This window comes from Colius striatus, chromosome 1 (assembly GCF_028858725.1).
Source record: "Colius striatus isolate bColStr4 chromosome 1, bColStr4.1.hap1, whole genome shotgun sequence".
NCBI lineage: Eukaryota > Metazoa > Chordata > Aves > Coliiformes > Coliidae > Colius > Colius striatus.
Window position 1 is genome coordinate 122,024,104 of NC_084759.1, and position 16,400 is coordinate 122,040,503.

The 16,400-nt window shown below is 38.8% G+C and overlaps 1 protein-coding gene across 1 annotated transcript in view; it reads right to left on the bottom strand.

Moving 5' to 3' along the window:
- GSK3B (glycogen synthase kinase 3 beta) overlaps nt 1–16,400 on the bottom strand; it is a 155,858-nt gene that overhangs the window by 85,372 nt on the left and 54,086 nt on the right. The window contains exon 2 of the mRNA XM_062005361.1: nt 13,303–13,496. Within this exon, the coding sequence (XP_061861345.1) occupies nt 13,303–13,496 (194 nt within the window). The remainder of the gene's footprint in view (nt 1–13,302; nt 13,497–16,400) is intronic.

The following is a 16,400-nucleotide window of genomic DNA, read 5'->3' on the forward strand; positions in this document are numbered from 1 at the left end:
CAGGAAATCTATTATATTACCTGCAAATCATGTCCTTTTTTTGCCCTCTCCCAAGTTATGTTGATTTTTCAGAAGAGAAAAAAAAAGTACACATTGTACCCAGTTCTTGACTATTTGCTCTGGCTCTTCAAATGCTGATTCCAATCACCTACTGTGGTTTCCAGCACACTGGGGAAAGAGTATTTTTATTTCAGATGGTCTCAAGTTGCTGCTTTTGCAGGTTATCTAAAATGACATGGGGATATTGTTAATAATGACAGTGTAATCAAGGAAGGCCAGGTATCTCTGACAGTGCTAGTAAAGGCTACTGTGTTGTTGCGCTACAGAAGTATCTAATCTAGAAAGAATACAGCACTACTTTTTTCTTAAAACTACAGAGCTGCTACTAAAAATTTTCAGCTCTTACCATCTTCTAATTTTCTAAGTCAGAATTGTTCACTAAAGTCTATTCAGCAAAGAATCACAAAAGAGAAACAGTGTTCATCCTTATTTTTAGGAACTCTTCAGAAATCTGTGCTCACCTCAGATCTTCTGTTCTACATCCTGTTACACCCTGACAGACTTATCTGAAATGTGCTCACACAGTTGCTCAATGTCAGAAAGCAAAGCAAGTACATCCATGCAAGACACCTAATCGAATCTTCCTAATGCTTCCCAGCCTTTGCACTACAACAAACTGCAAAGTATTCATTTCCACTCTTGCAGACTTAACTACCAATTCCTAAGTATTAGTAACAATACATTTTCTTTTTAATTCCTTTATTATTTACCAGCAAAACCAAGAGTTTGTGCTAGGACACCTTACTGAGTTCACACATGTAGAGGAGGAAAGAGGAGGAAAGAGGAGGAAAGAGGAGGAAAGAGGAGGAAAGAGGAGGAAAGAGGAGGAAAGAGGAGGAAAGAGGAGGAAAGAGGAGGAAAGAGGAGGAAAGAGGAGGAAAGAGGAGGAAAGAGGAGGAAAGAGGAGGAAAGAGGAGGAAAGAGGAGGAAAGAGGAGGAAAGAGGAGGAAAGAGGAGGAAAGAGGAGGAAAGAGGAGGAAAGAGGAGGAAAGAGGAGGAAAGAGGAGGAAAGAGGAGGAAAGAGGAGGAAAGAGGAGGAAAGAGGAGGAAAGAGGAGGAAAGAGGAGGAAAGAGGAGGAAAGAGGAGGAAAGAGGAGGAAAGAGGAGGAAAGAGGAGGAAAGAGGAGGAAAGAGGAGGAAAGAGGAGGAAAGAGGAGGAAAGAGGAGGAAAGAGGAGGAAAGAGGAGGAAAGAGGAGGAAAGAGGAGGAAAGAGGAGGAAAGAGGAGGAAAGAGGAGGAAAGAGGAGGAAAGAGGAGGAAAGAGGAGGAAAAAGGAGGAAAAAGGAGGAAAGAGGAGGAAAAAGGAGGAAAAAGGAGGAAAAAGGAGGAAAAAGGAGGAAAAAGGAGGAAAAAGGAGGAAAAAGGAGGAAAAAGGAGGAAAAAGGAGGAAAAAGGAGGAAAAAGGAGGAAAAAGGAGGAAAAAGGAGGAAAAAGGAGGAAAAAGGAGGAAAAAGGAGGAAAAAGGAGGAAAAAGGAGGAAAAAGGAGGAAAAAGGAGGAAAAAGGAGGGGGGATCTTTCTTCGTACACTTGCAGTAAGAGCAATACAACTGGTGGATAGCATGGCTTGGAGCTCAGGAAGATGTATGCATGTCCCACCATAACAACCAGATTGGTAGACTGGTTTCACTGTCCTATTTCAGAAACGAAGTGGCCTGCAAGAAATCATTTCCTTTATAATCAACTAACATGCTTGCACTGTTAGTCTCATTGGTATAAGTGAGATGGCTGTTTTAAAGTCCAAAAAGCTTGGTACAACTGTTATGACTCGTGTCTGGTGACATTAAACTCAGATGAATGCACAAGGGCCTGCATCTCAGTTTGATAAGCAGATCCTCAGACAAATCTTCAAGTTAAAAAACAGAAGCAGATGAATATTTACAAAACATCAAGTCAGATATTCTGTCTTCATCCTCATTTGATTTTTTTTTTGGGGGGGGGGGAAACAAGGAGGGAAATATATTCTAGCTCTGTGACAAAGTGTCTTTTTAATTAAAAACATAGGTAATTAAAATTAGATCCAGCTGTTCTTTTACATATGGATTATTATGCTTCAGTGATTCAGATTGGATGTTTGTATTTTGACTAGTTAGCTCAGGACTAAGTGGTTTAATTACCATGACTGGGCTTTCAAACGAACTTCACAAATGAAGAGGTGAAATGAGCATCTTTGCTGGGCCTTTAACAATTAGTCTTGGCTTCAAATTTCAGAACTACAGAATATACAAGCATATAGTTTAGATATTTGCATTATGACACACATAGGAGTCTGGATTACTCATCCCAGTTCACTATACCAGGCACTACATAAACAAAAGTGCACCTTGACAAAAGAAGACTATATTCTACTTTGTTAAACATTTGTGACATATAGTTAAAAACATGATAAACACCACATTTCACCTTAAAGAAGTGTGAGTCCCTCCTTGCTTCTGTCCAAAAACTAATACAAATGCACAACAATCTGTTTTTTTTTTTTTTAACATTCCTGTCTCCACCATCTTTTAAATTCACTTTGGATGCCATGTGTCAAATTTCACTCCACAATGCAGACAGCAAACATGAATAAAGCCAAAACAAGTTTCTCAAAAATGTGAAATGCAAAGTAGCAGAAAGGTAATTCCTTGTATAGTGTAGGCTAAAAATAATTACGTTGGTCACCCACATACCACCTTCTTAGTCATTCCAGGGACCAGGAGATATCCAAGTCACAGGAAAAACTGGTAACGTTGCTAATTCTAGAATATGCCGAGCAGTCTGAAGTGCCTCTGTCTCTACACTACAGACGCTTGACAAAACATTCAAATAGCTTCTATTATTTTCCCATGTCTTGCTACTACTTTCCAAAGCTATGGACAGTGCATATTGCCTTTAGCAGCAATGAAAACAATCATCAATTGGATGGTTCTCAAACTTTGAAAACTTCCCAGACAGAGCATGCCACATGCTTCTAAAATGTCAGGTCTACTCAAGAAAACAAGGTAGCAGTCAAAAATTAGCCCCATTTCCTTAAACCTTCCTCATTTTTTCACTGAATTTGTGTTCCCCTTCTTCAAGGAGCAATCAGGAATAAGCAAGAAAGCTGCTCATTTACAAGGTTTTAAACAAAGCCAATAAGAGTGAAGACACTGCCAGAGGGCACAGCACAGTTGTCTTGGTGACACAAACAAAAAAGATCTGTCCCTCCTCTTTGCTTCAGGATGCCTCCATTGAGCAGCAGGTCGATCTCTTCTGTCCTTCCTGTATCTTGCATTTCATCAGTTATTCCTTCTTTCCCCTCAAGTGTATAATTACCACAGCAGAATATTTGAATAAATAACAAATACTGAATTCAAAAAGGACAGTTTACCATTGCCTGATTTAGCAGTGAAGTATTTTAAAGATAAAAATCTGTGTTCGCTGGCAAAAATGGAAGCAAAACGATCTTAAGACATATTCCAACCATCCTCTGTTAAGAACACACTCCACCAAAGATAATTTAACCAAATAAGAATTAAGAGAGCACATGAGAGCCACAGGTACATAATGTTGCCAGAGGCATAAAGTGTTTATGCTAAATCTTCTGTAGCCAGGCAATCTCATGCTGTGGGACTTTTAGAAAAGAGAATACACAATGGTACAACAAAAAGCCTTGAAGTAAGTGCATGCGCCAAACATCCAAGTAGTCTCAAAAGCACCATTTTTATCTCAGCAAGGATCAGTTAATCTTCTATTTAAACCCTACACAACACTTTTCTCCATAACTGAGAGACAGGTGCAGAAGGTTCCCACTGGGACATCATTTCCACACAACATCTGCTTTAATACCCAAGCTCTATACAGCAGCAGTATGACCTAGCTCTCAAGATCGTTAGATGGGCCTACTCTCTGCCTGTTTGTCTTAACTAGAACTGCAAGATGAAAAAATAAATCTCGCTTAGAATTTATGGACAATCCCATGCAACAACATATCAATAAATCCCTGAGCTTCAGAAGGACTTCAGGAATTGTACTGTGACTTCTCTTTTTAAAGAGTTCAGGCTGCATTCACAAAACAAAGAGCAGCTCTCATTCTCCACTTCCAACCAGCTACACACTTAGACTAATCTATTGTAGCTGTCACTGAATAATTATTTTTTTAATGAGAAAAGCAAAATCTGCTCCACTGTTCTGTAATTAGCGAATCTCACAGATGCATATCCAACATGAGAATATAGTCTTAGGTAAAAGATATACAGTCTTCATGGTAATACTTGTAAAAGGCTGCAACAGATCTTTTGTTCATGTCCACAGTATTCACAATTGCTTTTTAACATCTGCATAGCACCCCAAAAATGAACAAAGTTAAAGATAGCTTCGACCTCAGCTACACGGGCCTATGAATATCTACCATAAACAAGGCTTCCTGTAAGCGTCATCCAAATTTGATTTCCAAATGTGAACAATAAAAAAAGAGGATATTCCTACTGCATGTAAAGTTGCTTTTCTATGCCTGTCCTTCTCAGCTGTTTAGGCAGCAAAGCCAAAAAGCCGAAGGAAAGAGTCTCTTCAAAATGGAACTTAATTTGACCAAGATCATGAATTCTGCAGCATCTTCAATTATGCTCACACATCTACAGTATACTGGCAATACCTGGCAGAGTAACAGTTATTTTTGTGCTTTAAACTACACATTTCCATCACTTAATGGGTTTGCAATTATTTTAAACCATAAGCTTCACTCTGAATGTCATTATATCAGAATAGCATCCCTAAAAATGTTTTTCTTTAACCTCTGTGTCTCAGAGCAGTCTCCAACTTAATTTAGTAATATATACATATGGAATATATATTTCATGGAATATATACACATCTATTTCACAAACATGAAACATATGAAATAATTTCCTTTAGGAGACGTGAGAGACAACAGGAAATAAACCAAAGCATTATTACAGCAGCTATATGAACTACCTGGAACAATGTAGCAAAAGATATTTTACCAATTTAATACGTGTTAAGATTTTTTTTGTTGGTTGGTAGATTCATATAGGACAGGTTTAATTTTAGTCTCAAGTTATGTACTAGAAGTGGATGAGAAGACAGAAAACTGACCTCAAACAGTAACTGTGCTTTTAAAATCCCATCTTTAGTCCTAGTATAGGGAGTGCCACAGAAAAACTCATGGAAATGGAAAAGCATAAAATCCAAAATAAATGCACCACTTGAACTGTGGCATGTTGAGACACCTCATACTAGCACCCAAAAGGTAGGGGAGGGTAAAGTCCTCAACTGCTCTTTTGACTCCTCTGTTTTCAAAGAACACATTCTTACAGCAAGTACTTCCCTACTAACACAGGGGTTTCCACATGGTAACATGTTACCATGTGGAAACACTGTTGTGTACACACACACAGGCAGCCACATCTGCAGACAAAGAATATTTCCATTTCTTCTCCAGACCATTTGCAGCTGGACAATGCTGCAATCCCTAGGCAGCAATTTTCAGTCTACTTCCCACCTAAATATGAAAACTGAAATTGATGTCCTTAATACAAACTCCAGCTCACCTCTACATTCCACAACTAAGACCTACTTTGTGTTAACACCTATCATGCATCCAATTCATCACATCAGAAAACACCTGTAGAAAGTCTTAACACAACTACAAATAATTCCATTGATTAGTATTTTAACATAAAGCAAAGTGAAGAAGATGCTGCTTAGTCCTCTTAGATCTCTTCTAGGCCACAAATGTTTCAGCTGATAAAATAAATGGTACACTGCTTACTTCAAAAACTGCCAAAGCAAGGGTACAAAAAAATTTTGCAAAGCACAGAGTTTTCAAAAATCAGAAAACAAAATTAAATACACAGCTGTGAGTGAGAATTCGGATATCTATCCATCCTCTTTGGTGTGCTGTGAACAGACACACATTGCAACCACAATTATAGCCAAATGACAGAACTGGTTCCAATAGGCTAGCTTTTGGGAGACAGACAGATCAAGTACTGCTATAAGAAATGCTATTATCTTGGTAAACAATGCTGATAATCTGGCTAAACTACCATTTGGACCAGAGCTACACATTTGGCCTATGTAACAGGCACAGACTTGAAGAAACTGTTTGGAACCAAACACAGCCCTCCAGCTCCCTAGAAGATGGAAAAATGTCCTGAACACAAGCCCAGCAATCTCCCATTCCACAAATCACATCTAACAGTCCCAGATTTTAAGAGGGATAGCATTCCCCCAAATGGGGATAGGTAGGACTGGAGAGATAGTTTTCAAAAGGCCTTGAATCAGGCTCAATTAGCTTCCTTCTGATAGTTATACAAATGTTTGCAATACTTGCCAATGTCACTGGAAAAAATATTTTCAGCCTTCCTTCCCCACTTGTGATACAAACACAAGCTATCCTATTAAAGTAGTCTGAAGACAGATCTCTTGATCTGGGTGTTCTTTCTAACTATTTAACAGTGAAATTAAAGCTTCCTTTTAAGAGTCCCACCTCCATAATGGTCTTATGAACAGTGATTCACTATTCCTCAGATCTTCAAAGTAGCTAAGATGTGCACATACTTGAAGATTTAAAAGAATGGTGCTTAAAACTTATTAGTTCTCATCACCATGTCCTTCCTTTGTGACTTTTTATCCCTTGGGTACTTTCAATTCAACTAAGACAGGGTAAATAAAAGAAGACATTATTTTGAGAGGTCTTGCAGATTAATATTTGACTATTCAATGATTTTTATATGGAGATATGAAAGAGCTCAGCTAGCTCTCACACACAGTATATATTAACAAAGGATGTGCCATAGTTCAGTAGAAACTTGTGCAGACAACAGGTCACAGAGAAAGATGATCATGAATACACCAGAGAAGGTCCAACTTCTACATCATATTTGAGACTTAAAATGCTGACTTAAGATGAAGACAGTATTCATGATAAGTCTTTGTGATAACTTCCAATTACTTCTCTAGAAAGAGGCAAAGTACTTCACTCGGACACCGTGTGTTTGAAAGGGTCTACAGCTCAGACACATGTGGACAGAATTCTATGTGGAATGTCAATATTCAATAATAAAAATGGCTTCTTTTTCAATTATACATTTAGCATTCTCATGGCAAAACTACAATACATAGGAGCATGGGAAAAAGACTTAAATGCTAAAATGCAAGATGCTTCTTGCATCCTGTTTGAATTTGGTGAAGGGAGACCAAACCTGTACTGTAGAGACAACGATATTTTTTCCTCAAAGCTTTGCATCTGGATTCCCCAACACTTTCCAAGAGGCTAGGTATCCAATTGTTGTTTCTTTCTCAGTTTATAGACACAACTATCTGCCCCAAAATCTTTAAATCCTTATTTCTGTCAGGTTACTAGGTACATACCTCCTCATAAAAGAATGGGTATACTAACAGTGACCTTAGATTGAAATCCCCTAAAAATGCAATCCTTTTCCAATGTAATGCCACTATCTGCTGTATCTTTAACAGTCAAGAATAATCAAGAACCAAGAAATAAGCCAGGGAGGGTCAGCCAAGAGTGGAACGAATTAAACTCTATTTGAAGTTCGACTCTTAGAGTGGTCTGTTAACCACTGAGATTCAGAGAGCAAAAAATGATACACCTCATTAAGTAACAGGTTCACACTTTTTGTACATGCATGTTTACAGCATGATACCTTCAACCACAGAGACAATTCTCTCAAAATGTTAGCAGAACTGAAGAACTTAAATACCTAACCCTTTTTCAATGGGAATTCTTCTTTACGGTCTTGCATTTTTCATGGGAGCTACAGAGTTGCTGTAATTAAGTTAACATAAATAGCAGATATGGATTACTTTGAAAAAAGGTCTTTTTATACTTAGCAGCTTGATATGTTTGAGGCAGGAACTGAAGGAAAGCTGTTTCTTTCAGAAGCATTTCCAACAGCTCACAAAAGTACACACACCCAACAGAGAAAGAGAAACCAGAACCTCAGCATAGATTTTTCTCCATCCTGCCGATTTATTGGGTTTTTAAGGCTCAGAAGAATACAGAGATTTTACAAATTAAAAAAGACTGTGCAAATAGTCATAACATGTATTCCTCCCATAGCTAAAACCAGGAAAGAGTACTGCCTACTATTCAGTGGTCTCTGCTTTACCAACGCAGGACTTCATGTTTATGGACCATCAGGGCCCCAGTCTGACATCCTCACACACTCCAGAAGATCTGCCTGTTTAAATAATTCAGGCAACTAAGCCTTAAGCACATGCAGTTGGATTGCCGGGGATCTAGGCAGTCCCTGAATGATTTGACAGACTGGAGGGCATGAATGGTTCTCATTAGAGAATTTGGCTTTGTCTTGCTGCACATTTCGGGTCTATGTGAGACATTAACAAGAAATGTGATGCCCAAACTGGATTGTGTGAAAAGGTGCAGGACTATTAAGAACTCTCTTCATCATTTAGATGGTGACACCCTAGAACTAAAGCAGAAACATTAAGCACTGCAATTCAGATGTGAAGAATTTAAGTATTTATTCTCAGTCAGCTGAGAAATATTTCTAGCAGTTCATGCATTCATTTCAACAGGATTTCTTAAGAATGAGCACAGAATAACAGACAAAAACTAGACTAAGAATTTCCTATTTGACTAACATATCTGCTTTCTTCTTATTGCTTTTTGCAGGATTAGACAGTAACATGACTGACTGAAAAATATTCCAATGAATATGCCAACAAAAGCAGTGCAAGAAAAGTTATGCTACCAGTGTTTTCTTTACAAGCCCAACGATTAGGCTGTGTCAGTTAAGGGCCTGCACAGACACAGATGAAAATATTAGTAAATATTATAAACAATTTAAACATATCTATCTTTATTAATGTTTTGCATGAGGACCTATTCTTATGCATCTGTGGGACAGAAGCAGAAACACAATACAGATCTGTGAAAGCTGGGACAGTCTTCAGGAAATTTTGCCATTTGAATGGATTTCAGCTCCAAAAGCTTGTGAATAGCAATCTTACACCATTTTTCAAAGACAATTATCTCTTTCTTAACCTACTTAAGCCTTTAACGTAAAAGAATTGAAAGAAAATATGAACCTCCATTCTGACTAGAGACTAACACAATAGTCTCATAAATGAAAGATAAACAGCAAGCAGTTTGTGAACTACTAAGTATCATGTAATTGTCCAAAATGACATTACTTAAACTCCTCACTCTTAATACAGAGATCTAGCTTAATGAAGGCAGAAGAATTGCAAACCTAAATTAAGCATAAACGTCTATATTTTATTAATTACCCTCCACTACTTGCTTCTATCCCTAGTGCTCTAGGTTACACTGAACTCCAGATATACTCATTTTAAAACCCAGAGTACTTTCAGAGACCCTGTTTAGAACAGTCACATAGGAACCACACCTCTAACCGGAAGAACAACTACACTGCAACAAGGGACTAGAAAGAAATAGGAGCATTGCAAACTATCTTAACCATCACAGAAACAGTAATACTCAACTCTGCAGCAGAGATTTTATACTCACTTCACCCTGACATAGACCAAGGCTCCACTTCAGTGGAGGCTGGCAAGAAATGTGTCATAGTAACAGGAAAGGAAGAAAGACTACCCCCTCTGCTAATTCCAGCTTTCAAGTCAGCTTTTTAACCTGGATAAAAGTACCTTAACTTCCTGACAGAGATCTAAAAACTGGCAGCTGTGTTACATTTTCCAAATCTTCACAATAATTCCCTCCACATTCACAAAATGAAGAAGCAGCCTAGAAGTTACACTCCCTCGGGATTTCCAAAAGTTTCTGAATCATGTCTCCTAAGTGTCAAGACTTACTGCTGACTTCTCTAAGAACATCAAGACCCAAAACATAGCAAAACTATACTCTGTATACCAAGATAAATCTATTAGGATATAGAGATTAGCAGGCACCAGTTTGAAGCATACAGCTGAACATTTTGCTGACAATCTACACTTCAGGAAGGAACTTCCATGCATTACCCTCCTCTTGCTGCTTCTCCACCACTGAGACCAGTTCATGTAAATATTTCTGAAGTGCTCCCTCTCTTCAAGTTGATAAAGTTGATTTAAATGAAAAAAAGCTACTGCCGCCTTTGGCTATTTTCAACAGGGTTGTCCTCATCATTACTGAACCAGAGGTGTACATTAATGGGGGAAGAAGTAGAAGATTTCTTAAGGAATTTGATTCACCAGGGTTTGGACTCTATGTGGGGGTGACAAGAACCCTGGCTGAGCTGCACACAACACAGCTTTGCTCTCTAAACAGAAGAGCTGGTCCGCTCCTGCTACACTGCAGTCAAACTATATGGCCAACAGATATCCAAGTTCCGTATTTAACTGGTAAAGTATCTGGTCCAGCATTTACAACCTAGATCAGACATTCCCAAAGAGTAGCATACCCTAAAGTAATTGTATGCTATTCTTGACATAAGATACTTGTCTCTAGCTTCCAAATCTGTCCAGGCACGGGCTTTCATCCAGGCTGCAGGAATTTACGCCTCCTGCCAACAGAACATACACTTCCAGATCAGAATGTGAAAAGAAAGCAAGGACTAAACCGATGAATGACATGAAAAACTAGAGAGCTGAGACCAAAGGTAGACAATGTTGTGCAGCTAGGACACAGGTTTGGGATAAGAACATAAAAAATGCATAACTTAGTATTATGACAGGTGTGGCCCATGCAAATCATTAATTAAAAAGTATTTTTAAAATGCATACTGTCTCTCTATAAATCTACACATTGACTAACTTTTCGTTCCCTTTAGTTTAGGGGTATTAAAGCCTCCAGGTACTGGGATGTTCTCAGTTTATGTCATCATGACTAGGCAATTAGTTTAGAGTCCCAAGTGGAAATACCCTACTTAGCTTTTTGGTTTAGCTTTTCTCCTTAAACAAAAAAAGAAGTAATATGCAAAAGATGTCACTTTTTTCAAATAATTTAAAGAAACACTACATATCCTACCATTTCAGAGTAAGATAATGCCATTGTACCAAAACAAAAAAAAAAAAAAAAAAATCAAAGACTTACATTTTATTCTACATGCCCAATACAGATTTATGAAAAAATTAAGACATCACAAACTGTTAGTATCTGACAGGCAGGAACTAAACCACTCCAACAAGTTTTCATTTGGACACACTACACAACCTCAAAGTCATGAGACTTAACAAATGAAAGGTTTTGGTCCAAAACCACTAGCTGACATCCATCAAGCATGACATGGTAAGGAAAGTGTCCTGGCCTTCCCCCTAAAACTATGCAATGAGAAGAGATAAAAAACCTCATTTAAGCATGACTAGGTTTAGGGCTTCTGTCATTTCTCTACCTCTTCCATTCTTCTAAAATAATCCACTCTTATATCTCATTGCATGCCTCCCCAGTGTTATTTGCCATTAACACATAACTCAGTCCAGAGAACTCAGATATAAGAACAATGTAAGAGCTTTACACACCTTTCTCAATTAAACAACGCTGCATGATTACATTAATTTAACCATATCTTTTCTATTCCATTCTTCATCTAATGCAACTGTGATATGCCGATGCCTGTGGTGATGACCACATCAATTTCAAGGCTCAAAAGGCATACACCAGCTTTTTCAAAACACTTCAGAAGAAGGACTTTGCTACCAAAACAAGACATCAATTACAAATACTACCAGTAAAGCTAGCTGTGCATGAAGCCTTACCGAAAAAAATTAGGAAGCTGGGAAGCAGATGATAAAAATGTCATCCAATAGCCTTTGGAAGTATTTCTAAAACTAACAGTAAGTATCAAATTGTAAAAAAGAAGTTTTGATTTGCCAGCTTTCCTTAAATATGCTTCACCTTCATATTTTCAAGCTCAGAAGCTTTTCCATCTATGCCAGGCCAACAAGTTTATCTCTGGCACTTTCTCTAATTGTCCTATGATTCTATAGTCATGAAAGCTGTGGCCTTAAGATGCTAAAATCCACACCATTTACTTCAGATGCTTGCGTAAGTCAAGTGGCCTGCAGCTAAACCATAAGGGAAAACAGTCAAGCACACCAAGCAGAGGACTAACAGCAGTGATTAGGCTGCTAATGATCCTTAACTTTTATTTAGTTTAAATATTACCAGATAAAACCACAGAATTTCAGAAGGTTACTCGTTTCTAGAACCACAGAATGGTTTGGGTTGGAAAGAATCTTAAAGATCATCCAGTTCCAACCCCTCACCATGGGCAAGGACATCTTCCATGAGACCAGGATGCTCAAAGACCCATCTAACCTAGCTCTGAACACTGTCGGGGATGGGCATCCACAACCTCTCTGGGCAACCTGTTCCAGTCCCTCAACACCCTTATAAGGAAGAAATCCCTTCCATCTAATCTAAACCTACCCTCTTTTTGTTTAAAGTCAATCCTTTTTATCCTATCCCTACATGCTCTTGTAAAAGTCCCTCTCCAGCCTTCTTGTAGGCTCCCTTTAAGTACTGGAAGGCTGCTGTAAGACCTCTACCCAAACCTTGTCTTCTCCAGGCTGAACAATCCCAACTCTCCCAGCCTGTCTCTACAGGAAAGGTGATCCAGCCTTCTGAATATCTCATGTCCCTCTTCTGGACTCCATCCAAAAGGTCTATGCCCTTCTTATGCTGGGAGCCTGAGAGCTGGATGCAGTACTCTGGGTGGGGTCTCAAAAGAGACTGAAGGAATCACTAGTCTATTAAAACCACAAGAATAGATCACATTTATAAATATCAGATAATGAAGGAAAGTAGCTTGCCTTCAGTCCAAACCACCCCAGCATTCGTTATCTTCCTTGGCCCGAGGACTTCCATTTATTCATCTACAGCTTTCCACTTTGTAGGTGCAACATTCAAGAGCAAAAATCAAAGCCTTCTGCTCCTTCCAGCAGCTTAATTGCTAATGGCTGGAGAAGAGACTATGCTAGAAAAAAAGTAAGTCGAAGACAAGTTTTTCCCATGTTTCCACAGCTCATTGTTTGAAAAATTTAGTATGCAACCTGGAAAGAGCACCACAACATCAAATCAAGATTTTTTGCTTCCTGTTTTGCACTAATCCAAATAATTGTAATAACAGTGACTCACTGGTTTTCAAGTTAAACTATATCCCTTTATCACAAGTCATCTGTGTAATCTTTAGTCCTGGAAAACTTTATGTGCATTTACATGTTCCAATGAAAATAAATTTTATAAAGCAAAAACATTGCCATCAAAAGACAGGGAAAATGAGATAACACTCATGAAAACATTCTGAACTTATACATGGACTCACCTTAAATCGCTTATCCTGCAGGACTTTCTTAATGGCCACGAGCTCTCCTGAATCACAGAGTTTGGCTTGATACACAACACCAAAAGATCCATTGCCAATCACCTTGGTGTCTGTGTAGCTAACTTCTTGTGGTCGGTCTGGACCTTGTCCAGGAGTTGCCACTACTGTAGTCACTTTACTGCCATCTTTGTCTCCTGAGAAGCAAGAGAGAGACAAATAATCAAAACATGCATAAACAAGATAGCCAACAAGACTGAAACAGAAGAGGGTAAGGCAGAGACTTAAATAAGCATGAGTATTTTAGTATTACAATGAAAAATATAAAAGCCCCCGACAAAATGCAAAAAAACCCACTAAGGTTATCTTTTTACAGAGTTGTGCCATTTTTTTCATCTACATTACTGCTAACAAAAATATTCCCTTTCCAGGAACAAATAGCTCAGCAATCAAGTGTGCTGCATGATAAAGACAAGTACTTATTTTCTCTGATTAACATGTGATTAATCTAAGTGGTATTAAACACCATGTTGTTTGTATAAGGAAAATGAGGCATTTTCCCATTTTCTCCTGTAACTGAAGAAACCAAACTGTCAGCATAACCTGCAGAGCACCACTTTGTCTTTACAGGCACGTATCTGGCAACAAACACCAGAAGCACGGACAAACTCAGCTACATGTAAAGCTTCAGCCTGCATGCATTAGGAAGCAAAACCTTTGTCAAAGATAGCTGTGTGCATCTGAAGTGAAACCAATTGTACTGAACAGTGCAGTCCTGCTCCTCCCTCCCATGCCTGAACTTCCTTGCAAAGAAAGAATGCACTTGGTGAAGCCAGAGGAAGAAGGGGAGGATGACAACAGCACACACTTAGCTCGTATCCCAGCATGAACCAAAATGCAAACAAAGACGTGTGCTCAGGATGCAAGACAGTGGATGCTGCACAGGTGAACATGCCTTGGTGCAGATGCAGTAGCTGCAGGTTTCAGCAGTTGCAGTTAACTAGACGTGCACTTGCCCAGCCACTTTGCTGTCAACAGACAAGGTCACTATTACCCACTCTTCCCACCATTGTTATCACCCACGGTGCCTCCCCTTATTCAAAGTCTGACTTTGTAATAGTTTTAGGCATTTTGCAAGCACACACTGGGCATTAACTGCCTTCCAGTTACAATGACTCAAGTTACAGAATCAAATAGGGCTGCAAGAAAAATGAGAATCTACTGCTCCACAGCAGTTACTTGGCAGCTCCATAGAAACTGCACTCAAGAGATGGTTGTCACATCTGCTTATCAAGAAATCTTCCTTTCACAACTTTTACACGGAGACTCTTCCAGTCCTTCACTATTCATGCATTTAGCAAAACTTTTCCATCAAGTAGCCAAAATCACTTTAGGTGAACCACTCCAGCACCCAGAAGGCATGGAAAATGGCACAGTTTGCCCTCCTGCCCTCTATTCCCCCATTACCCCCTTCAGATACATGAGAGGATCTTGCAAAAAGAGTTACCATGATGGAGTTCTTTTTCTTTGCAAGACCTTGCTGCACACTACTAAAAGTCTTTCAGGTAGGGCAGCCAAAACTAGACTCTGTAGAGGAAGCTTATCTCAGCTCTACACAGCATGCTAGTGACTTCTCATGTTCAACTTAAAACACACTTGTTTGTATAGCCCAGTACAATGTTTGCAGCTTGTGCAATGCTGCAACCTGATTGACTCATGACCAGTTAGTGTATCAAACTCTCCTCTGCAGAGCTGCTGCCTGTTCAGTCCTCACCCACTTTTCACTTACACACCTGATTACTCTTACCAAAGCGTAATGTTCTGCATGTCCCAACTGAACAGCATCCAAGGTTACTTAATGCTTTGACAGCATGTCACAACCTTCAAGTACAGAATCACTACCAGAAGACCTGTTTCATGATGCATCTAAGAAATTGGTGCAAAACACTGAATCCTGTGAGATTGTTTAAACTCTAAAAAAAAAAAAACCCAGATATTTCATCCTAATTTTATCTTGAGCCTCTTGTTATATCCAAACAAAATAACTAAACCATTCTGTATGTCTTTCAAGGGATTTTCAGCAGTCCATGGTTTTCCTAGGCTTCCCATGAGAAAATCAGTTTTAAAATTTGAGAGTCAGGATATACATATCTACTACTACTACTTCAGTACCTATGAGATGCAGAGGAAAAGTAGGTTGGCTTGGCATAATTTGCAGCTGAAAACTTCCAACTCATCTCTTAGGTAATGGTTTAAGTTCTTACAAATTGTTTGTTTTTATACATAGAAATGCTAGGTGAGAGAAAATAACAAATTAAAAAGAACTAAAGTGGATTAGTGCTAAGGGTGCCAATTACTTCCCAAGCAATATAGCCCTTCCTGAAACCTTCATGAGAAAGGTGAGACACAGATTTATACATTTGAAGAGAAAATAAAGAAATGACAAAAGGAAAAACTGAAAGAGACATGAATGTCTGCTCAAAGAGAGCAAGTATAAATGGAAGCAGACTAAAGCTTGCGTGGAAAATTCACCCTCCTCTTTGATAACTGTAAGAAATAAATGGAAGAAAGCCAGGAAAAGAAATAAATCCTTGCTTTGGTAAACAACTTGAAAGTGTAATTCTGATGGCAGCCCTGCATTTTATTTGCCCAACTGTTCTATGATTAGTGTTCTTACTCAGCACATATAAATAGGTGACATCTGCTTTACTGTAACAATCCTCATCATTTAAAATGTAATGCCCTACTTCCCCATTTCTGAGGAGTGCTGGTCACAAGGTGAGGATATCATGATTATTGTTAATGATGGTTGTTCACTACTTCCCCCAAAATTAAACTAGGAGTTTAATTATTAGTAGTCTTAGAAGTAAAAAAAATACATCCCTCACAATATTAGTTGATATTTGAAGTACCTGGTATCAAGAGATCTGCTCTAAGGACACTCTTCAGAGCTGCAGTTCGCCTAGGGGTCTTCTCAACCACAAAAGTAAACCCCGAACTTCAGGCCATGTCAGGTGGTTCTTCCCAACACAACACTGCAGTAACCAGGCCAATTTCACTAGAGCTCAACTGAGAAAGCAGGCAGTTTTATGCACTTTCAG